Source organism: Festucalex cinctus, chromosome 5 (genome assembly GCF_051991245.1).
Source record: "Festucalex cinctus isolate MCC-2025b chromosome 5, RoL_Fcin_1.0, whole genome shotgun sequence".
Taxonomy (NCBI): Eukaryota; Metazoa; Chordata; class Actinopteri; order Syngnathiformes; family Syngnathidae; genus Festucalex; species Festucalex cinctus.
Genome location: NC_135415.1, coordinates 5,568,031 through 5,593,625, shown reverse-complemented (window position 1 = coordinate 5,593,625; position 25,595 = coordinate 5,568,031). Strand labels below are relative to the sequence as shown.

The window sequence follows — 25,595 nt, the reverse complement described above, 5'->3', positions numbered from 1 at the left end:
AAAGGCAGACTGTTGTGTTAGTAGGTCAGACGCAACAGATTGATTTATCATCTAGCATATGTGTGGCCAAATTTTACAACAATACTGCAATGCAAACAGGGTATAATTTATTTGAGATGTATTTCCTTCATTAGTCTCGTCTTCCTGGGACATCATTTTACACTCGGAACAGTTCAATATACACATCAGACACCTCATTAGGTACACCTGCCTAATCAGATACTGGATTTTTTCAAATAATGGCCATGACTCTAGCAGTATTATACACAGCATACTGTTTATTTACCGTATTTTCACGACTATAAGGCGCACCCAAAAGCCTTAAATTTTTTCAAAAGCTGACCATGCGCCTTATAATCCAGTGCGCTTTATAGTCGTGAAAATACGGTATACAAGTAAGCTAACAACTATGAATGGTTAGCAACTTAGCATGTCTGCCACATTCTGTGTTTCAATCTCAGTTCAAATTCTTCTATATTGTAATTTAGCTTCTTAAACCACATTCCAAAACATGCACACTAGATTCACAGAATACTCTAAATTAGCTACAGGTGTGACTATGACTGAGTGTAAATGATTGGTTGTTGATATGTACTCTGCGATTGCACAGCCCTCTGTAGGTAGCTAAGTAGATAGTAGGGTGGTCAGCAGGAAATGCATTGTGTAGTATATGAAGGTAGGTATTATAAATTCTTTTTCAAAGAGGTTTAATTATTCAATATTATAAAATGTATTTGTGTATATATAATAAGCATCTTTCACTTTATAGATGCATGATACTCTGAACAAGTAAAAAAATCAAATGGAGTCACACTGGGGAAAATGATGTCACCTTTTACATAATCACATGGTTTATTCATTAGATGCTGAATCAGACTGAGTTGTGTAATCTGAAAACCTTAATGGGGATAGCAATACTGTAAAAACAAATTGGCTGAATAATAACTGTCCAGTTTTTTAATTAAACTCACTTTTCGTTTAACTAACTCCCTCTGGAAGGGTAGACAGGACAGACACGGCGGATACAACTCAACTGTTTATTTCGTTATTTCGCACACGCACACATCAACGCACTCACACACTGCCTCACATACGTATTCGCTGTACTCAGCGTTAGCTAGTTAGTAGCAGTAGTAGTAGTGGAAGTATTAGCAGTAGTAGTGGAAATATTAGCAGTAGGTCGCAAACCGTCGAGGCGTCCCGGTCCTGACATTCAACAAGTTAGCTCGACATAGATACCATATATAGAGTGCTCCGCCCACCCCATACACACAGGTGCAAGTCATTCATAATTAGCTATGACTGGAACTGGGTACACAAATAAGATAATTTAAATATATGTGGACACAAATGTATGCACTACGTAATACTGGAAATTAAATTGGCACATCACTTGGAAACGGAAAATGTTTTACATTACAGGAAAGTTCTACAATAACAGATGATGAGATGTGATGTCCTAAAACTAAAGGGAAAGTCCCCCAAACTTTTTTTGACAATATGTTCAATGGAGCCCCACTAGTCTAAATATGTTATTCTGTTTAATATTGTGTTAGTGGAATATGAGTTAAGCAGCAAAATCCGTCTCAGGGGGAAGCCATCTTGCCACTTGCTGTCGGCTGAAGATGACATCAATGTTGCCAACAACCAATCACAGCGCAGCTTCAGAAAACAGGTGATCTGTGATTGGTCATTGCCTGAGCATGTGATGTCTTCTTCGGTCGACAGCAAGTGGCAAAATGGCCGCCCCTACATGGATAAAAACGGCTGTATTTTGCTTCATAACTCATATTAATCAGAATGTCATGTTTAGACTGGTGAGGTCACATTTACCATATTAATGTCAAGAAATGTTTAAAGTTGACTTCCACTTTAAGAGCAGCTGAATTACCTGTGTTTCCGGAGTTATCCAGCTGACTCAGCAGATTCACAACATCTGGAGACTCGGCCTCTGGGGTCTCGTAGGCCCCTTCGGAATCTGAGCTATAAAGAGAAAAAAAAAAAGTTTTTATTTGCTGTTGGTCGTGATGGAAAAGAATAAATCCCTCTTTCATTACTGTACTGTATATAAATTGTAGGCCATTGTTTTACCAATGACATTATGACATTATTGTCTTGTTTCTTAGACTCAGTAAAATATCAGAAAACATACAAAAGCTCAAAGAAATTTTAACTACACACCTGTCCAAATTTCTGACTTTTTGGAACTCAAAAATCACCCCTCCAAAAAAAAAAAAAAAAAAAAAAAATCAGCAGAAAAATATATTCAGTAAACTTAAGAGGTTTTTAACTCATTCACTCCCAGCCATATTTTTTTTTACTGGATTTTGACTTTTGCAACGCCCATAGAAAATATTAAAGTCTCTTCCTTCATCAGGAAAAAAAAAGTATATGTGTTTACATTTTGCAGCAATTGGCATTAGAATAACATAGGTAAGTTTTGTCAATATTCACATTCCTGGTGAAAACACTGACAAAAAGAGCTTGTTGCAACATGGCCGTGGCTGATCTCTTATACTCTGGAGACACAATATCAGAGGCTGCATCAACGCCTTCTGTATGCTCTTTCATTTAAAAAAACAAAACAAAACAAAAAACGTCCAAACACGTTTTTGGGAGGGAAGGACAAAATATTTTAAAACGTTTTTACACGTTTTTGGGATTGAATGAGTTAATGGTTAAGTGCATCCACATAGTGTTGGTCCTTTGCTTTCATGGTTTTGTTCAAATGACAAGAAACAATATAACTGCACATTCAAAATAAACACGTTGATTTCATTTCAAGGGAAGTCAAAAGAAGGGCGGGTCCAAGCAGACCACCTGCATCCTTTGCCCCTCAATCAGGACACACTGTCCCAGCACATTCACACACACAAAACACTTGTGGTCTTTTGGCTGCCTCGAGCGAAGCCGAATTAATTTCCTCAACAGTGGTGGGTGTAGAAAGGAAGGGAGTGAAAGAGTGAGAGTTGATGTGGGAAAAACACAAGTGTGCCCACGCATGAAAGTACATCAAAACGCCCGCCCTGTAATGAAAAACAGGACTCGGAACACAGCTGCCGGGGCCAAAACCCAACCACACTCCTTCTTTTTTTTTTTTTTTTTTTTTTTCTTTTTTTTGAAGAGCTCAGAATTGTTCATTCGGTAGTCTTACCGATTCAACGTCTTGTCATCATTGCTCTTTTCTTTTTCTTTTTTTTTTTTTTTTTTTTTTTTTTTGTGTGTGTATGTGTGCGTGCGTTTGCGTGCGTTTGCGTGCGTGCGTTTGCGTGCGTGCGTGCGTTTGCGTGTGTGCGTTTGCGTGCGTTTGCGTGCGTGCGTGTGCGTGCGTGCAAATACGTATAAATTTATACTCATTCATTCACCTAAAACCTTATAAATATCCCATTACCCTTCGCCTTAACCAGGTACTTCAGAATCTTGCCAGAGTCGTGAGATTTAAATGGTCAGGAGACCAGAGAAAAGGTCAGAAAAAAAAGAAATAAAGAGAAAAGAAAGGTAAATCAAAGTGACATCCAGCACCGACCAAACACTTCCTGCCTTCCCCATGATTACAAAATCAAAGTCTTACGCCAACCCCGGAAGCCTCTAAATTCCAGCAAATTTAGCGAGATCTCAAGAGCCCAGAGGAAAAACTAAAGAGAGGAAGGAGGGAAGGATCGATAAGGCAGAGTGAGATCAATAGAAGCCAGTACATCCAATCCATCAAAGTGAAGTCCAGCACCAACAAGACCCCTCCTGCGTGGTTGCAAAACCGGAGTCTTATGCCAACCCCAGAAACCTCATACTTCTAATAAATTAAGATCTCAAGTGACCAGAGGAAAAACTAAAGAGAGGAAGGAGGGAAGGATAGATAAAGCAAAGTGAGAACCACAGACACCAGCACCAACTGATTCAAGGGGCTGTGGGAGGGAGAGGGTACTTCTGTTGAGTTTCAGTAGATGCTGGTGCGACGGATCTGGCATGCATAAGGACCACCACCAAAGAAAGAAGCCGTCAACCGCGGTCCAGCAAAGCGAGCACCCCCCCCCCCCCCCCCGGAATCCCCAGGCCGCGGCAGCACCAAGGCCACCCCCAAGCCACCCGAGCGGACACCGGTCGGCGAGCCGACCCAGACACCCGGAACACCCCCGCCCCAGCCCCGGCCCACACCCCCGAGCCCAAGGCCGCAGAACGAGGCCCAGCGGGCCCCCACAGCGCCCCACCGGTCCCCAGCCCCCATCCCCCCACGACCCCCCCGCACCCCACCCAAACCCGCCATCCACCACGACCCAGGCCCCACCACCCCCGACCCCCAAACCCCCGAACACACCCCGACCCCCAGCACCCAACCCCCCACCCACCCATACCTCCACCCCCCCCCCCAAACAAGCCGCCCCCCCCCGACGGCCGCCACCCCCCCCCCCCGCGAACCCGGCCCCCCGCGAGAACCCCCCACCCCCCCCCGGAAACCGGCACCGGGCAGCAGCGCAGAGAGGGAAGATGTGCCCACCCCACCTCCAGCCGCGCGAGATTTGCACAGCGGCGGGAGGGGGGAAGCAGAGGAGGAAGCACCAGGGGAGAAGGCGGGACACCAGAACACCGAGCCCGGTGGGGAGAGGCCCCGGTCGTCACGCCAGAGTACAAGTGACACCTAACCCTGTTACTGAGTCCGCCAGCTCGCCGACTGGCGAGCTCTACCCTTACACCGTGAATGTGGCCCCACCCAGTGTATATACAAGTGTGTGCGTGTGGTGCATTAAAATTGGGAGCAGGTGAGTCGGAGCAGAGGGAAAAAATTTCCCCTACTCCGACACACCCGTATCCCCCCCCAAAAAATGAATATGTATATGTGTGGTGCATTAAAAAAGGGAATGGAGGGACAAAGTGGTGGGGCAGGGACACAAATGGGGGGGACCACAGCGCTGCCAGGCACTGCAGTCCATCCCCTCTGATGGCTCCCCGCCCCAACTCACCCCTCCCCTTGGACGTGAGGTGCATTAAAATTGGAGGGGAGTTGAAGGGTGAAGACGGTGTTTCCACCCTTCCCCACCCCACCAAGAAATGTGTTGTGTGCCCTATGTGTATATTTACAAAGTGTATAGTGCAAGCTAGTGAAGTGAGTAAGAGGAGCGACCAGCGGGGCCTCACCCAACCCGGCGGGTGTAGGTGGCACGCCCGCCCCCCAGCACCCCCACCCCCTGCCGCCCCCCACCTCATCCACCCGGCACCACAATGGGCGGACAGCCAGCGCAGCAGGGCTACCGGACAGCCCACCGGCCACCGGAGCCCGCCCGGGGCGCCAGGAGTTATACCGGAGTGGGGCAGGCCCCAAACCCTCGCCCGGCCCCCGGAGCCCGACGCCCGGGCCGGGGAGGGAGCCCCAGGCCCAGGGAGAGGGAGGGGGAGGGGCCGCAGGGCAGACAGGGAAGGGGGGGGGGGGGGGGGGGAAGCGGGGAGAAGACGACAAGAAGGCGAAAGGGCGGCTGCAGGGCAGGAGGCGGGGGGGGAGAGGAGGAGGGAGGGCGACAAGGGAAAAGGGACCGGGAGGCAGAGGAGGATGGGCGGGAGGAGGCGAGGAGGGAGAGGCGACGGGGGGGAGGAAGGGGGAGGGGAGAGGGAACCACGGGGCACACCGGAGGCCCACCCACCCCGAACCGCGCCGCCGGGCACGGAGCAGCGGACCGCGCCGGGACGGCACCGCCCCGGGCACCAGGGGAAGCACCCCAACACCGCACCCCACGGGGGGCCCAGGGAGCGGCCAAGACGCAACCGCCACCGAGCAGACAACGGGGGGGGGGGGGGGGGGCAGAACCACCCCCGCCCGACCACAGGGGATGGCGTCAAGAAAATTGACTAATTAGCATGCAGTAACACCAAGTGTTGATGCTTAGTGCCCACTAGAAATAGATCTTAAGGAGTTATTGAGTATAGTGTCGTATAGTGTGGTATGCTCGAGCCCACTAGCAGCAACTAGGTTCCTGACTATATAAAAATAAAAACAATCAGATACAAAATACCAAATACAGGAGCAGCGAAAACAGAAGTTGTAACGATGTGGTGGCTCTCGTTAACAGGCAGAATCTTGGCAGGATTAAGTTGCCAAATTGAGATTAAAATATTCTATGTACATAGACCATATTTGTTTAAATCTTGATACTTGATTTTTATTTAAGGCAGAGATTTTTTCCATTGAGATATAATTTATTAGTAAGTTTAACCAGTGGTCGATATTTAGAGATTGTTTATTTTTCCAATTGACAAGGATTATTTTTTTAGCAATAGTAAGGGCTATAAATATAGATTGAGATTGTTTACATGGTAGCTCAGTTATTGTTAAGTCACCTAGTAAACACAGTCTTGGAGATAAAGGAAGCCTACAGTTTAATATATCAGCGAGCTTTTCCAAGATTTTAGTCCAACCACACTCCTTCTGATGCAAGCTTGCACCATCCATAGCCAACCCTAATATATACATGACCTCCACCCTCTTATTCTCTCTTGCTTGCTCCCAAACACACACAAACTGGAGCCCATCCCAGTGATGGCCCCAATAGTTACAATCTTAGACTGGTTACTTAGAAACTAGAAGTGGATGGAAAAAAACTTAAAGGATTGGAAACTGTGGTTCCCCCTCAACCATCCCCCAACTTTCAGCAACCAAATTGAGATTCCGCATGCCTCCCCTTTTACTCTAAACTGAGTCTATTTGGTCTCACTCTAAATAGAGTAGAATTTAAACTTGGAAGAGAGTATACCTGAGCTATACCACTCCACTGTTTGCTTATATCCAAAAGGAGAACAAAAGCGATGTTACGAAAATTCCAGTTGACAAAAGCGATATACTAACACACCTGTCAGGGTGACTTAGGCATCACATTAATTAAAAAGCCAAATGTTTGTACATACAAATGTTATTCCCACGCAGGCCCACCTGTAGCCCATCAATCTCTATTTTTACTTCATTCATGTCATCCAAACTGCTGCAAGTGTGTCTCTTACTTGTCATCATTGTCATCTCCTGAGCCCCCTGTCACTGCTGACCATGTCCACTTGGCCCACTGGACCGGAGACAACCACGACATCGCTGCACAAGGTTGTGAGTCAAAATAAAAACAAACGGCTGCTACTTTCGCCGAGGTTCCTCTTCCTCCTCGATTGCTTATTAGACGTTCTTCCTCTTTCAAACAAGGAGGCTTCTAAAAATAAACTGTTGTTGTTGCTTCCTCCCCAGTCTTCCCATCCTGTGCAGGGAAAAGGTGTCTTTCCCCGCTGCTGCAGCTGCTGTATCTGTCCTCGGCTTTTTGCTCTCCGATGCGGATTAGAGGAGCATCAGTGGTCACTCCTCCCCTGCCTGCTTTTCCTCCTCTTCACTGGGAGGAACGATCAGCTGGTCAAACAGACGCAGCTCGCTCATGTTTGCATGACTTCCTCGGGAATCGGCCTCTCCCTTCCTTGTGGTGCCGCCTCCCCTCCTTGTGAAGGACGAGAGGCAAAGCTTCCTGTTTTAGGAGCATACGAGACCAACTGACTCGGGTTACTCTGGGACAGACGATCAAACAGGATGGAGAAGACGTCAAATTAAATTTATGAGACACTTTCAGTGTGCCTATGCGGACACGTATATTTTTTATATGACCGCATGCATACCGCAATCTTCCATGAAACAAGCAAGTTCAACTTTTGATTTGTCATGGCAAGAATGTAATTGAGAAAGTGTCACTAATGTCTTTCATTGCACAAGCTGATCAAAGTTGATATCATAAGCAAACAAGTGATGATGACATAGTGATGTCATGACATCGCCAACCTGACAAAACATCCAATGTGATTTCTCTGTCAACCTCCCAAACACTGCGCTGTGTGAAAATCACCAGGTATGCCACGTGAAATTATCAAGCCTCAATCGGTTTGTTGATTTATTTACTACAAAATGTATGTAGCTTTGTTCATTCATCTATGCTAGTGACATAAAGTGGCAGCCAGAACAATAAATGCTCTTACACTTGGTGACAGAATCTACTGTTGGGATATTTTTCCAAATGCTAACAGTATACAGTGGGCGTGGCAACTTGTCTTCTTTCTGCTCCTTTTCATTCTACATCAAAGAACATTGTTTTATGTCATATTGTCTTTTTTTCTTTTATAAATGAACATAATGAAATGAAAAGAATTTGAGGTAATTTATGTAATTTCTACTACAAGCAGGTTATGGTTATGGACCTTCAAATAAATGGCACAAACAACACAAGATACTCAAATTACTACGCAACAAATGCACAAATTATTGTAAAGTACACGCATACATTTCTAACCTAAAGTGTGAGACAAAAGAGCAAAATATTTCTTACCAGGTTCTTGGGATGTAACGAAAAGCGCAATATCGTGATATTAAAAGTGCCACAATATCGTCGTCGTCATGTTCACAATATTTAAATGCAACACATCTGTTAAAAAAGTCAGGTTGATTTCCATGTGTGAAGTTCTAGCACCCTCTGGTGGATAGTTTTTAGTGCAATTTACTTTTTATTAGGGATGTTTTGGCCCTTCTATTCTATGTTTAGAATCTACACTAATTATCAGATGAAGGGGAACATAATATGCCTGTGAAGCAAGTCAATATGTGGAGGAACTCAATGTGTGCGTGCATTAACAACGTAATAATAATAATAATAATATTAATAATAATAATAATAATAATAATAAAACACTAATAATAAAACAATAATAATCATAATATAACAATGTTATGGACAAATGCACAATAATGTGCTTTTTTTTAGTATGACCTCATGTTTTTTACAATATTGTGACCTTTTTTAAATATCGCCAACCTCTCCCACAATATCGTGATAATTATCGTTTTGTGAGCTTCATATCGTGATAATATCGTATCGTGACATTTGGATATCGTTACATCCCTACCAGGTTCCCATGTGACCTGTGTCTCTAAACAAACGCGTCCAAATTGTTCCGTCCCTTTAAATATGGTTGACCTGTCCATTATTAAATGAGTCGCAACCTAAATATGTACTAAAAGAACAGTTCCCAGTCAACTGAAACCTAATAATGAAAGGTAACAAGCATGGACATTAGCTTAGTAGCATCACCGTAGGCATGCAGGTCAAAGGAGCATTCGGTACCTACCTATTCCTATGTGTGTTTTAATGCATTTATTTACAATGTAATTGGCATTTTTAGTTCACAAAAATTAGAAAACAATAATTTTGTACTATATTGGGTGTTTTCAGTCCATGAAAAAAAAATTACTTCAATTTACGACCCCTCTCCGTCATTCGATGTGCAAGTTGATGCCCACTTTGTAGTGTGCATCAGCACCACCTACAGGAATGGAGTGGAACAGTATCATCCACTATATGTCATCAAGTCACATGGCCAATAATATGATTGTGTTGTTTCCATTAATGATGCCAAAACAAAACAAAACAACAACTAAAACAGACTTTTACCATTATTATTTGCATGTTCCATACTGTTGTAACGTTTCCTAATGTGGTCTGTTGGAACTGCTAATGAGGCCTTTGAACACAGCCACAGAGGGTCTATTGTCTACATGTAGGGCAGACAGCAAGCATGTCAATAAAGCAAACCTACATTCAACAAAAAACAGTGCATCACATTGACAAAATCTCTCCTGGCTGCTCACTCACGCTGATCATGGCTCACTTACGTAAGTGGCGGCTTTTACGTGTTTGCATCATGCACATGCACACACAGAGAAACTAGGCCAAATGAAACACGCTCTCAGAAACATAATCTAACAACAAAGAGAAGACTAACATATTTAAGTGTGAACAGTAACCATTTTATTGCTGCTAACAGCACATAGATACGAGACAAATAGATTTAAAAAGATTATGTTGCTTGTGTGCCAACATGGTCACAGATAACACAGAAAATGGTCTTCTTCAGTTTGTGGAATTGAGATTACATCACACAATTGAAGCAAGGCAAATACTAAATGAAAATTCATGACATTGTCACCTTTCTCGTTTTTGTTATCCTGTTAGTCAGGACAGCTGAGAAGACAAACCTGTCTGTCTTGAAGAGGACAATGCTGACAAAAGACCCTCAATGTCAGTGAGGATGTCTTTTGTTATTAAATGCACCTCTGGAAACACAAACCTTAACATTACACACATGCACAACAACCATAATGGACTGTCCTGCTCCCTTCAAGATAAGAAAAAGAAACTAATAAATGTAGGAAGGTGGGAGAATAGCTCTTATGTAATAACATAAGAACACAAATAGCTCGCAGAAAGAGAAAAAAAAAAACTAGCGCGTACGGTACATGCATTAACATCATACAAACTATATACTGAACAGTAATGTGAGACACGCAGTCACGTGTATCAAGTAATCCAGCAAGAATGCCCATCCTTTATCATTGATTACACTGTGACAAGACTGATAGCACCATGTGCGCTTATTATGAGCTAAAATTAAAGCAGCAATGACTGACATGTTAGTCGTCACAGAGATGTGATTCTGGATTAGATAATTATCTCGGTGTGTGCGTGTGCGCGTCTACATGCACAGACAAATAGCAAAGCCTCACAAATTTCAAGTTTGTTCTCATCTCCCCACCCCACAGTGATGACAGAAGGTGGAGCCACCTCTCATCTAGCGCCACGTCAAACTTTTTCTCATCAGATGATCGAATACAAGCTACCCTGCTGATGCTTACTCTGAAGTACAGTTTTTTTTTTTTTTTTTTTTTTTTTTTTAAATAATCCAATACGTAGCGAAACGCCTGGTCTACACTAGGGGTGGGAACCTCTGGTTCTGGGTACCTCACGATACGATACGATCTGCGATACAAGGCTCACAATAACGATTATCTCACGATATGAAGATACCGTGATAATCAATATATTGGTCAGGTAAGAAATCCATGATAATCTATGAAAAAAATAATCATCAAATAATAATAATAATAATAATAATAATAATAATAATAATAATAATAATTTAATCTAAATAATATAAATATATAATATAATATATAAATATAATATATATATAATATATAAATTAAAAAATAATAACATAATATAATAATAATAATCATCATCATAACAACAAAAAACCTAGCTCATGAGTCTTCTTCATCTGAAAACTTCCATCCATTTCCCTGCCATTATGAGGCACTCCCCCTAGTGGCCCGCCAAGTAATTGCTCCATAAGTCATGAACAATGGAGCTGTTATAGTGGCTGTATTTGTTTTATTAATGACAAATATCGCAACTAGGGCTGGGAATCTTTGACTGTCTCACGATTCAATTCGATTACGATTTTTGGGTCTAGGATTCGATTCAGAATCGATTTTCGATTCTCAATTCAAACAATTTTCGATTGAAAATTATTTGTCAAATTGACAAATGATTTCTGCTTCAACATACAGATATGCACAACATTGTCATGATCTACTCCAGTCTGCTTTGCAAGACAAAATGACAAATAGAGACATTCAAGTGTCTTTTTTTTTTTTTTTTGCTTAAACATTTATTAATTTTGTATTCTAAGTGCCCTTTTCCACAAAAACAGCATGTGGGCTACAACTGCCTTTTCCCCTTCTTCTTCATTTCTAATTGAAATAAAATCGATTTTTGGATATTAACTCTTTGACTGCCAAAGACGTTTAATGATGATTAGTAAAATTCCAATGAATGGAATGCGATTTTCATTGAATACCCACATTGTATATGTAGTAAAGGCAAACAATATTCTTTTTGCCTTGAAAGATGAGTTAAAATGCTCAAAAGCGGCTGGCACTGTGGATATTTTTGTTTTGTGTTTATAACGCCTGGCAGTCAAAGAGTTTTAATAAGAAGTAAGTGAGAATCTCGATTCATATAGTATCTCATTATAGTATCCATCCATCCATTTTCTTGACCGCTTATTCCTCACAAGGGTCGCGGGGGCTGCTGGCGCCTATCTCAGCTGGCTCTGGGCAGTAGGCGGGGGACATCCTGGACTGGTTGCCAACCAATCGCAGGGCACACGGAGACGAACAACCATCCACACTCACACCCACACCTAGGGACAATTCGGAGCGCCCAATTAACCTGCCATGCATGTCTTTGGAATGTGGGAGGAGACCGGAGTACCCGGAGAAGACCCACGCGGGCACGGTGAGAACATGCAAACTCCACCCAGGAAGGTCCCAGCCTGGACTCGAACCGGAGACCTCAGAACTGGGAAGCGGACGTGCTAACCACCCGACTACCGTGCCGCCCTTCATTATAGTATCACGTTATATATATATATATATATATATATATATATATATCACACTCCTAGTCTACCCACAGGAATTTTTTTGGGCTTTTGGCGCACCATGAGATCTATTTTTGGTGTTTTGTGAATGTTTATGAACTTGATGTTTAGTCTACTTATTTATTTATTTATTTATTTATTTATTTATTCACTCGCCTACTTCATATTAATTTACTGATGTAAAATGTATTTTAAAAAAAACAAAACTTGTATACGCACTTCAAAATGTTTGCTTTGTTCTTGTTTTGTTATGTTATTCTTTACTGCAAAATCGATATGTTTACGTACAGTGCTTTGTATACAGCAATACCTGTTCTTAAAGCGCTTTATAAATAAAGTTGAGGTGAGTTGTTCTCCGTATTATCACAACCTCAACCTAAAATGGTATAAAAAAAAAAAAGTTTTTAAATAAACCTAATTATTTAGGACATTACCAGTAAGAATGTAGAACCATAATATTTTTGCTGATTTTTTTTTCATAGTGTAGAAGTCTGAACGTGGGAACCATTTCGAATTATATATGCTAGAATGAGTTTAGTTAAAATAAACTACGGAATATTGATGGATGGACCCTAGTGAGGAAAACCGGTTAAGAAAATGGATGGATGGATTTCCTGATATAAAGTATTACAGTATGCTGCTATCTAGTGGCTACACATTTTAACTACATGTATAAATATGAAGGTCAAATACACTCAAAATGAATTCAGGAGGGATGGGTAGGAACAAACATTAACTATACACTTTTGTCTTTCATTTTGTCAAGTGTATGAGAAACAATAGGTTTGTCAATAAAGTTAACAATCAATGAGGGGGAAAAAAGTCTCACAAGTCTTCATTCCGCATAAAAACACACTTTAAAAACATTTGATCTAGTTCTGATTCTCTAGCTATGTCAGAGGAAGTAATGTCACAATTTAACTGTGACACTTTGACCCCAAAAGAAAAGGCGCGCTCCTGTACAGAAAGACACCAACTGAGCTTTTGTTAGTGACTACAACAGAGCACACAATTCCCAGACAATACTGCATGTGCATTGTGCACACATCATTTCCTGCTGCTCTACTATAAAGATTTTACACCTCTTACTGTGCTTCTAAATTGAGCTCAGTCATAAGATATTTGACATTTTGCTGCATATGGGACAACATCATCATCTCTAACGTAATATTGTTGAAAAATATTATCATCCTTAAGAATGTATTGCTTTGTTTCACTTTCAACTCAGCATGCCCCATCAGTGTGTAAATATGCATAATTCAACCATCGCGCTTGTCCTCATGTATTCATAATTTGTATTTCTTTTTGGTGAAAGAGCTTCTTTTTTTTTTTTTAGGCCATGCAATTACCCTTTCTACTGAAATAAGCTCAGGATCTAGGTCAGCTCCTTCTATATACATCTGGATGGGGCTTTATGGACCGATACCAGCCTTATTACAAGTTATCGAGTACTTGCAAAAGCTGCAGATACATGAAGACACCATTTCTATATGTGTATGTATAAGGACTAGCTTGGCAGCATAACACTTTTAAGTGTTTCTTAATATACAACATGTTTTTTGTACTTAAATGTACCTATAATTTGTAATATGAATGGCATTTTCCCTCCAGATGGTTGTATTTAATATTTAATCCATTTAATATTTTTACACTACATTTTTTTACATTTTTACACTAGAAACACTATAATTATGTAAGTTCCTTTTGGACCAAACAATTTCTAATAATATATAGTTATAACATTTATTTATTTATGTTGGCAAAAACTTGAAGTTGGAGAGTGGCATGTGCACTATGTAGTAGGACGATCATTTATTTATTTTGTTTGGTACGAAACAAGAAAATGTTTAAACGTAAAAAAACAAATAAAAAAATATTAAGAAAAATGAAATTATTTGAAACACTAATTATACAAGTTCCTTTTGGATGAAACAAAATGTATTAAATTAGTTATTTTAAAATTGAAAAAGGTGCAAATGTATAAATGTACACAACTCAAAAATTTGTATTAAACTTTTTTTTTTTTTCCCGATATCCCGATTTTGTAATTGTGGAGTGTAATAATTGAAATTGTAAATGAATTTCAATTAATTGCACAGCCATAGTTACTTGGTATCGGTGAGTACTCAAAAGTTTTATTGGTTGGAAATAAAGTGGCATCAAACATCTGTAACAATTCAAACATCTGGACAATTTCCTCTGTAAAAACAAAAATAATGTCCCATCTCCATAACTGAACCCACTGACCAAATGATATGATCCTATTGCATAATAATGTGACTCAAGCTATATGCATTAATACATGTCACAGAAGAGTGAACACTGCAGGCTTTAGAGTTAAAAGCACTGCTGGGATTTGCTGTGCCGGGACTAAAGTGCTATGAACAATGGCGGAGCCAGAGGGGGCGCCGGGGTGGCACGTGCCCCTGCTGAAATGTGATTGGACCCAGCAGACGCCAAATGATTGACATATCACGGCACCGGCGCAGTGACGTCGCACGCCTGGCCGATGCAGCCTGCCAGCATTTTTTTCAAGCAGACGCCTACTAATTGTTATGCCCCTCCTGAACAGTGGCTGGCTCGCTACTTACGACAAAGCATTATAATCCACCTCACTAGGAGTCTGGAGAAGGAGAATCATCTGTTTTAAGGAGCAGTCTCCTGAGTACCGGTATGCTGATCCGACAGAACACCGGCACATCAAGAATGAATGTTGGCGTTTGGCTATATCATGTTTGTTTGCCTGTGAGACGTGAGTGACTGTTTAAAATAACTTTTATGTTCAGATTATGGGTGTCAAAATTGTCGCGTTATTATCTCGTTTACTTAAAGTGCCTTTAACGGCACTGTTTTTTTTAACGCTCGATTAACGACCGCTCCTTGTTTGGAAAGCCTCTACTCAGGGAATTCTAGTCACCACGCAGTAGAAACGTCCACGTCAAAACTACCCAATAGAAATGCACTGGAGCTAAAATACAGTGTTTAAGGGGCAGAATATAGGTGGAGGAGCCATTTGGACTGTGTCTCACCACTACCACCCGTGCCTTGCTTTGAAAGAACGCACTCGTTTCGCCGTTGCGTTCGCACCGAGCACCAAGAGGCGTCCATGGGCACTCTGAAACCCCTGTGAGAGTAAAGAGCCGAATGGACGCCGTCTTGACAGTTGGAGTGAGCACAAGCCTATTTATCTTTAAATGTGAGGCGTATTTTATTCAGCATCTCCACAAAATATCTCATCAAGGTGAAAGTGAAACTACCGCTGTGTTCGCTGTAACAGTAGAGCGGCCTCAGCTGCGTCTCGCATCCGAGAACTTAACAAAATAAAAGCGTCCGACGTCATAAAAAGGAGTCACTATAACACAATTTAGCAGTAATAAATTAAATGATACTGCCTAATGTGTGGGGATTTGTCATGTTTTGGTTTGGTGGGGGTGGGTTTTTGTTGTCTTTTGGTGTTTTTGGTCGTTTGTCATGTGTTCCTTGTTTCTTCCCTTGTCCCGTTATGTCTAACCACGTCCACCTGAGTGTGTCTTCCCTTCCCAGTGTATCCACCAATCAGCTTCCCTTGCCACTTGTGTCTTGCCCAGCTGTGTCTAGTCATTGTCATTAGCCTGTGTGTATTTAGTCACCTGTTTTCCGTTCGGTTCTTGTGGAGTCATTGTGCTTGTAGTATCTGTTGTGCCTGTTCATGTTCATGTCCCTGTTTTCCTTGCCATGCCTTGTGTTTGTTTTTGATCTTGTTAATTTTTTCATAGTACCTTGTTTATAGTTTTTGTTAATTAAATCCCCTTTTTTTACCTGCATCCCTGCCTTACCCTGTTTTTTGTTGCCCCCTGCATTTGGGTCCTGCCTCCAACACCCCCACTCCCGTGACAGAATGACTCCACCAGAACTGGACCCAGCGGGGGCAATGGCGGAATGGGAGCCCTGGGAGAAGGAGGGGCTTGAGGCCTGCGACCGAGCCATTGCCGGGCTAAAGAAGGTACTGGCTTTGGTCCGTGGCGTCGGGAGTCAGACAGGCCTCAAGTCCCTAAACCTCGTCTGCTGCAGCCTCTCGCCCCTGAACCTCGTCTGCTGCAGCCTCTCGCCCCTGAACCTCGTCTGCTGCAGCCTCTCGCCCCTGAACCTCGTCTGCTGCAGCCTCTCGCCCCTGAACCTCGTCTGCTGCAGCCTCTCGCCCCTGAACCTCGTCTGCTGCAGCCTCTCGCCCCTGAACCTCGTCTGCTGCAGCCTCTCGCCCCTGAGCCTCGTCTGCTGCAGCCTCTCGCCCCTGAGCCTCGTCTGCTGCAGTCTCTCGCCCCTGAACCTCGCCTGCTGCATCCTCTCGACCCTGAGCCTCGCCGGGCGCCGGCCAGGGTCCCGGAGCCTCGCCGGGCGCCGGCCAGGGTCCCGGAGCCTCGCCGGGCGCCGCCCAGGGTCCCGGAACCTCGCCGGGCGCCGCCCAGGGTCCCGGAACCTCGCCGGGCGCCGCCCAGGGTCCCGGAACCTCGCCGGGCGCCGCCCAGGGTCCCGGAACCTCCCTCGCCGGGCGCCGCCCAGGGTCCCGGAGCCTCGCCGGGCGCCGCCCAGGTTCCCGGCGGCGCGGGCCCTGCGGCTGCCTTCGCATCTCGTCGGGCGTCGAGGACGCCCTCCTGACTGGCCCAGACGGGACTCTCTCGTCGGGCTTCGCGGACGCCCTCCTGAACGGGACTCTCGTCTGGCGTCATGGAGGCCCTTCTGAACTGCCTTTTGTCTGGGACGGATGGGTGGGCCGTGTTCCCACCTCCGTACCCCCTTCCGCCCGCCCTTGTTTTTGGGCTTATGTTGGACGTCTGGAAGCCGTCCCTTGAGGGGGGGGTTATGTCATGTTTTGGTTTGGTGGGGGTGGGTTTTTGTTGTCTTTTGGTGTTTTTGGTCGTTTGTCATGTGTTCCTTGTTTCTTCCCTTGTCCCGTTATGTCTAACCACGTCCACCTGAGTGTGTCTTCCCTTCCCAGTGTATCCACCAATCAGCTTCCCTTGCCACTTGTGTCTTGCCCAGCTGTGTCTAGTCATTGTCATTAGCCTGTGTGTATTTAGTCACCTGTTTTCCGTTCGGTTCTTGTGGAGTCATTGTGCTTGTAGTATCTGTTGTGCCTGTTCATGTTCATGTCCCTGTTTTCCTTGCCATGCCTTGTTTGTTTTTGATCTTGTTAATTTTTTCATAGTACCTTGTTTATAGTTTTTGTTAATTAAATCCCCTTTTTTTTTTTTTTACCTGCATCCCTGCCTTACCCTGTTTTTTGTTGCCCCCTGCATTTGGGTCCTGCCTCCAACACCCCCACTCCCGTGACAGGATTGGCGTCAAGTTGTATTTTACAATTTTAAAATGTGCAGAAACTCGCAAGTTACTTATTGTTTAAAATTACAGAGCTATTAATATGAAAATAACACATCGGTCGTTTCTGGTTCCTATGCAGTAAAAATTCGTCATTTTACAATGCACATCCTATTTCACTTAACAAAATGAAAGCCAAGCGCGAATGCATATATTTGTGGGGACTGTTGTATTTTACAGTTTTAAAAATTGTGCATAATTTCACAAGTTACTTCATGTTAAAAATTAGGCAGCTCCTAATATGAAAAGAGAAATGCATTGAGCTTTCACTATTGTCTTACAAATGCAATTATACCATGTTGTAGTGATAGAAAAATGACCAAAACAAATCAGTCACGCTTTGGTTTGGTTTTACAGTACAGCACATATTTTATTTTTATTTTTTTAAACTTTTTTTCTTGAATTGTTATGAAATTACTCTATCAATGAATTTTTAAATTTTTTTAATTGAATTGTTATGAAATTACTCTATCAATGACTAAAAAAAAAAATAAAACCATATTGAAATTGTACATTTTATTGTAAATGTAGGTATAAATTGAGATATAAAATGTGCAATTAATGTGTGATTAATAGTCAGTTAATTATTGAAGTAATGCGATTAATTATGATTACAAATTTTAATCCACTGACACCTCTAGTTCAGATAGATTGTTTTGGACGGACATCAATAAGCAACGTAGTTTTGTGCAAGCTAAAAATAAGTATGTTGTTGTTGTTATGCAATACAATAGCACCCTCCAATGGTTGAAAGTTCAAACAGACACTAACTGACGTTTGCATTTACAGGTAGAAGTGGAGGATTTATTAACATAATTATTAATTAATCACATTAATAAATTATGTGGTTGTAAATGAAGTAGTAGTTGGAGTAATAAATTTATTTTTCATAGGGTGTGTGGAAAATGAAACGACAAGGAGAGTTTGGCACTTAGACAGGATCTTTAGTCATACTCTAATACAAATTTGCATTATGTTCATATTATAATGTTATGTTGATAAAAGTACTGTAATTGCATGAATACAGTATCTGCGTGTGCGTTCAAGTTCATTCAAGTTAAACAGTGCTGAATTATTTTTTTTGTACATTTTATACATTCTTAATAAACGGCACATTATGTGCAAAAATCTCCCCTGTGCTTAATATGTACTTAAATATATTTGAACATCGATAGAGACTCCGATTGAAATTAATTTTCATGAAAACAAATTTGGCATCATCTTTGGATGAAGTATCCTTGCCCCCCCCATCTCCCCCTAACCCCCCCCCCCCCCCCCATTTATAAAAGTCTGGCTCCGCCACTGGCTATGAAAGGGCTCACTGACCGTTATGAAGGATTAAAGACAAAAAGGGAGTATATCGAGGTGCGTTTATAACCTCTTCAAAGCAGGTTTAAATCCAGCAGAATCAGTCTTACTTTCACAGAAAAATAAACTAACACATGGATGATTACAAGTCATGAATAAGGGTGCACCATGCTAATAATTCGCCACCACTGTCAGCCTAAACGCTAAAGATACTCAGTGAAAAGTGTTAGCAGACAGACAGCGTGACTTTGGTTCCTCTACTCAAGCCTTGTGACTGTTGTGATATGTAACTGGAACTAGTTACTGCCTCCAGGCGGAGTGATACGCTGTGTACGATAGGCTTGAGGAGCGTATGGATATGTGTGATGGGGCTTGTGTAGTAAAGAGTGGAGTGCACTAAAAAGATCATCTGAACTCTACCAAAGACTCATTATTTGTTCACGAATAACACAACATGGTGGCAGCGGTAATGGATTGCCTGCTAAACGTCGATGTCTACTCTCTACTCACGGAGTAATTGTCCGAGGATAATTCATTGCTGTTGAACGTGGTGAGTGAGACGGAGCTAAGTGCTAACGGAGGCAAGCTACATATCGGCGGTGCATTGAAGCTACAAGTGCAGTATGGCGTTGCATATACCAGTGATGAATTGGTCCGAAGCGGATCTCAGTGAAGCTATAACGTTATTCAGGCAGAAGATGTGTCTCTATTTGGATGATGAAGGAATAACGGATGAAGTTAAACAAGCTAGAAAAATATGCAGAGGTATTGGGGATGAAGGGCTAAGAAGGCTTAATGCTAGTGGACTCAGTGATGATGATAAGAAAGACCCGCAAAAGCTGTGGACATTTTTTGAGGACCAACTGAAGCTGAATGTGAATTTCAGGATTCACAGACTCCACTTAATGCAATTCAGACAAAAGTCAGATGAAAACATTGATGATTTTGTGACTAGGGCGAGAACTTTAGCGCTGAAATGTCAATTCACTGACGCAGAGTTGACTGAACGTCTTATTGAACTCATAATTGCTAGCACCCCACATGATGCACTGAGAAATGACCTGTATGGAAAACCCCAAGGCTATTCTTTGGCTGATGTGCTGAAAGAAGGACGGAAATATGAAGCATTAACTGCGGGGAATGCGCAGTTGAGCCAGCTTGGATTGTCTAAATCAGAAAATTCTGAAAATGTGCATGCCATACAGAGGGACCACACATGTCGGAGATGTAACACAAGCCATCATCCACGCCAGTGTCCTGCATTCCATGACATCTGCAAGGCTTGTGGTAAGAAAGGACATTGGGCACGTTGCTGTAAGATGACAAAACAACAACATAAGCAAGATGGTGACATAAGTAGAACAAGTAAGCCACATCCAACCCAATACATGCATGCCAAACACAAGGGATATAAGAAAGGACAGAAATTCAAAATAGATGTGGTTGACAGTCAAGACACACAGGAAGAATTATATCAGCATGAGTTCCATTCTATCACTGTCAGTGACAAGTGTATGCACAGCATTGAAAGTACAGCACCTAGAGAGGAGGCATACACCGCACTGAATGTGAGACCACCGGATGTGCCAGGCGATGGACATACACTTCGTCTTAAAATTGACACAGGGGCGTCAGGAAATACTCTACCACTGAGGACATTTAGACAAATGTATGGAAGTGGAACGAGAGCACTACAAAGGCTCAAGAAAAATAAGAGGAGGTTATCTGCCTACAGTGGCCATGAGATTCATTGTCTCGGAACCATAACCATCCCATGTCAGTACAAAGATTCCGAATGGATCAATGCCAAGTTCTATGTCGTGGATGTACCAGGACCAGCTGTGGTTGGACTACCCACTAGTGAGCTACTAAAGCTAGTGACTGTACATGTGGACACTGTACAAGTAACAATGAATGACGACAAAGGAGGGAAAACACAGAAAAACCTGCCGAAAATAACAACGTGCAGTGATCTCAAGAGAGCATACCCAAACCCGTTTGACAAAATAGGGAACTTTGAAGGGGCTGCAAAACTGATTTTGAAGGATGATGCAGAGCCGTTCATCGATCCGCCACGAAAGTGCAGCATACACATTAAAGACAAACTTCAAGAGGAGCTAAACAAACTGGTTGAAGAGGGTGTACTACAAAAAGTGGAACAGCATACTGACTGGTGTTCAAGTTTGGCATACAGTACCAAAAGGGATGGAACCCTACGGATATGCCTAGACCCACAAAAACTAAACTCGAGCCTGAAAAGATGCCCACACAAAATACCAACTGTGGAGGAGCTGAACCCCAAATTTGCAAATGCAAAAATATTCAGCAAGCTGGATGCAAAAGCTGGATATTGGTCAATACACCTGGATGAAGAATCACAACTTTTGACAACATTTCGCACTCCATTTGGCAGATACTGCTGGAAACGTTTGCCTTTTGGACTAAGTGTGTCACAGGACCTTTTCCAGGCCAGGATGGACCAAATTCTCGAGGGGCTCGATGGTGTGGTCAGTATAGCTGATGACATTGTTGTCAGTGGAAAAAATTAAGAAGAGCATGACAGACATCTGATCGGCTTGATGGAACGGGCAGTTGAAGCAGGTATGGTGTTCAACAGCGAGAAATGTGCCATCAAGCAGGAAAGCATCTCATTCTTTGGCAACCTTTACACCGAAGACGGCATAAAACCTGACGTGGCAAAAGTAAGAGACATCCAAGGAATGCCGTCTCCTCAAAACAAAGACGAACTGCACAGATTCCTTGGAATGCTCACATACCTCGCAGCCTACATACCCAAGTTTGCTGAAAAGGCACACACCTTAAGAGGGCTGCTGAAAAGCGATGCATTGTGGGTATGGGAAGCTGATCATCAGAAATGCTTTGAGGAGTTGAAAGAAGCTATTGCTGAGGATGTATGTCTGAAATACTATGACGCAAGCACACCTTTGACGCTTGAGGTAGATGCATCACAAAAAGGCCTTGGAATAGCGCTGGTACAAAATGACAAACCCATTGCATTTGGATCAAAAACACTGACAGACTGCCAGTCAAGGTACAGCAACATTGAAAGAGAAATGCTGGCGATCGTGTACGGTATGCAGCGGTACCATACTTACCTGTATGGTAAGTCATTTACAGTGATCACAGATCACAAGCCACTGGTCACCATCTGTGCAAAACCTCTACATGCAGCACCACCTCGTCTCCAACGTATGTTGATTAAAACCCAAGGATACAACTATGAAGTCAAATACAGACCTGGAGCGGAGATGGTACTGGCAGACACACTCAGTAGACTGCCAAACCCTGAAAATGATGGTGAGATTCAATTGGATGAACGCATAGATGGAGTCAACGTTGAAATAGACGACCCAGGAAAGTACACAATTGCCATGATAAACTTCTCCTGCGAGAAGCAAGAAGCATTACGCAAACTAACTGCTGATGACCCAAAACTTGGACAGCTGAAAGAACTTATCTACAAAGGATGGCCTGACAGTATGAAGGACCTTCCCAAAGACTTGCGTGCATACTGGTCTTTCAGAGATGAGCTTGCTGTGGAAGCCGGAGTCATATTCAAGGGAAGACAGATACTCATTCCTGAACCATTGCGCAAAGACATTTTGAGTCAACTCCATGTGGGCCATCAAGGTATAGAAAAAAACACGCCGGCTGGCAAGACAAAGCGTCTACTGGATAAAGATAAATGAGGACATTGAAAAGACATGTAAGTCCTGCAGTGTGTGTGCAGAGCATCAGGATGCGAATCCCAAAGAACCTCTCACACCGCACAGCACACCTTCAAAACCATGGCAGTCAATAGCGTCTGACTTGTTTGAAATCAAGGGTCGCCAGTTCCTGCTGACTGTGGATAGATACTCCAAGTATCCACTGGTGGATGAAATGTCTACTCCAGTTTCCAGCCATTCTGTTGCACGACATCTTCAAACATACATGTCTATGTTTGGACGGCCGGATGAAATACTGACTGACAATGGACCACAATTCACTGGACAACCTTTTAAAGAACTGATGACTGCGTGGGGGGTAAGACACATTACAAGTTCACCAAATTACCCGAAAAGTAATGGTTTCATCGAAAGGCATGTAAGATACGTTAAGGCCATCGTGAAGAAAACAATACAAAACAAAGTTGACCACATTGCTTTGCTGCAAGTAAGGGCGACACCTATTGACAGCAAGTTGCCATCACCTGCAGAGCTTCTCTTTGGCAGGAGTGTCACTACCCTGTTGCCAAGCCGGACAGATCCAGGAAGGGAGGAACACCGAGAGCATCTGGCGCATAGAGCAGCTGCAATGAAAGAGCACCATGACCGTAGCTCTCACAAGGAACTCCCTGAACTACATCCTGGACAGCATGTGACAATGTGGGACAAGGAGAGACGGACATGGCACCCAGCAGTTGTCTTGCTTAAATGCAATGAGCCGCGGAGCTACATTGTTCAAACACCAAATGGAAATAATCTGAGACGCAACAGGAGCCATCTACGTGGACCCTACAACATAAGGATGCAACAAACACAGCCTGTAAGGAGAGTGAACTTTGCAGAGCCAGATATGTGGGATGAAGATCATCAGGATCACAGAGGGCAAAGACAAGAGGATACACCAAACAGAAAAACTAAAACCAATGAGCCAATAAAAACAAGATGTGGAAGGCTTGTAGTCAAACCAGCTCGCTACAAGGACTACGTTGAATAGTGAAGCTATAGAAGAGAGAGAGAAAAAAAAAAGTTTTTTGCGTTCTGTGTAAACATTTTCTGCAAAGTTGATGTGTTCAAAAATGACAAGTTTGTTATCTTAAAATGGATAGAATTAGGATTTCTGTGTAGAACACAAATTTATGTTGATGCAAATTTTTGTTATGTTTTGTTATGGGATTTTTCATGTAAAACAGGGGGGATGTTGTGATATGTAACTGGAACTAGTTACTGCCTCCAGGCGGAGTGATACGCTGTGTACGATAGGCTTGAGGAGCGTATGGATATGTGTGATGGGGCTTGTGTAGTAAAGAGTGGAGTGCACTAAAAAGATCATCTGAACTCTACCAAAGACTCATTATTTGTTCACGAATAACACAACAGTGACGAGCTCCAAACAAGTCATCAGACCAAAACATTTGCCGCTCCCGCTGTAGCAACTGCATCCTCCCATGACTCAGCTATTCTTGCGCATCCTCAGCAAGCTCACAAAAACAAGACAATGGAGGATCTTACATGCTGTTTTTCTTGAGAGGTGAATCCTTCCCGTGCTGGCTGAGGGAGCCCCCCATGGCATCCAAAAAAAATCGACTCTTCTGGATTCAGGACGTATTCCCAAAATTCTAAGTCCTCAGTTCACCTCTCCTCCAGACAATTCGAACTATTTGTTATTTCACTTGATGTAACCACTACTTGTTCTGTAGAGATCGCACATAAACACTAGTGACAGCCCCGCCCCTTCACTCCCTTACTTGTTATCCTCATCTCTCTTTTTCTCTCTCACTGGGGCATATTAAAGTCACTCGGAAGAAAGGCATAGAGACGGGGTGCGAGGAGGAGGGGTAGTTAGGGATGGAGTGTCATGGGGGGGTTCATTGTCCCAAAAAGAAAGACACTCCTCTATTGTTTGCTAGCTGCATATGAGACCCAGGGGGAGGGCAAGGCTGGTTGTTAAGCCATCTAACTCACTACCTTTTTGGACTACAGTACTATACGCACAGCAATGCATTAGAATAAAAGAACATCAGGATGATACAAAGGGCTATTTAAATTCATATTATTATTATATTCAACACTTTGTAGAAAGCTGAGCCCTTTTGTTTTAGTAGATCAGAAAAACGTGTCTTTTGTCAAAGTGAACACACAGCAATGAACTTAATTCACAAGGAGCAGCAGTTTTGCAGATAGTGAGAAATTCTCAAAAAAAAATAAAGGTTGGGGGTCTGAGGTTTTACAGAATATTGCATTCACTGGGAAAAAAAATCTGTTTTTCTGACTAATTTTGTTGGGCGAGCTTTGTTTTTTGTGTCTTTTTTTATTATTATTTTGTTGTTTTTTTTGTACTTTTCTGTTTTCCTTAACATTTTTTTCTGCCAAAAAATATTTCGAAAACTGTTATATATATATATATATATATATATATATATATATATATATATATATATATATGTATATATATATATATATATATATATATATATATATATGTATATATATATATATATATATATATATATATATATATATATATGTATATATATATATATATATATATATATATATATATATATATATATATATATATATATATATATATATATATATATATATATAAAACTGAAAAACAAAAATTACTACGAAAAACAAAGCACCAGTATTTTAATGGCTCTGAAGTTTACAGTTGTGTTAGATAATGTTACCACCAAGATAGTTCACTAATTTCGTTTACCCCACAACAGTCAAACATTACTTAACATAAAACAACGATAATTTTACGTCATTTATTTAAAATAACCACTTTGCCTTCCGCTAGCGGTTAATGGTAAATGCTAACTATGGAGCTAACCGCTCTGCATTGACGGGTTAACGAATGCTATCGATAGTCTTGGTGTTATAATCCTTTAAGCAACAGATATTTGAACACAAATT

The 25,595-nt window shown here is 42.3% G+C and overlaps 1 protein-coding gene across 2 annotated transcripts in view; it reads right to left on the bottom strand.

The window, feature by feature from the left end:
- Nucleotides 1-24,337, bottom strand: part of LOC144019107 (transforming acidic coiled-coil-containing protein 1-like) — a 33,639-nt gene extending 9,302 nt beyond the window's left edge. Inside the window, exons 1-2 of one of the 2 annotated variants that reach the window (XM_077521927.1) lie at nt 24,183-24,337; nt 1,892-1,983 (exon numbers count right to left, since the gene is read on the bottom strand). In XM_077521927.1, coding sequence (XP_077378053.1) covers nt 1,892-1,983; nt 24,183-24,238 — 148 coding nt within the window. In that variant the 5' untranslated portion in view covers nt 24,239-24,337. Of the gene's footprint in view, nt 1-1,891; nt 1,984-6,981; nt 7,640-24,182 lie in introns of those variants that run through there. The other variant, XM_077521926.1, reaches the window with a different exon arrangement.
- Nucleotides 24,338-25,595: the final 1,258 nt, after the last annotated feature.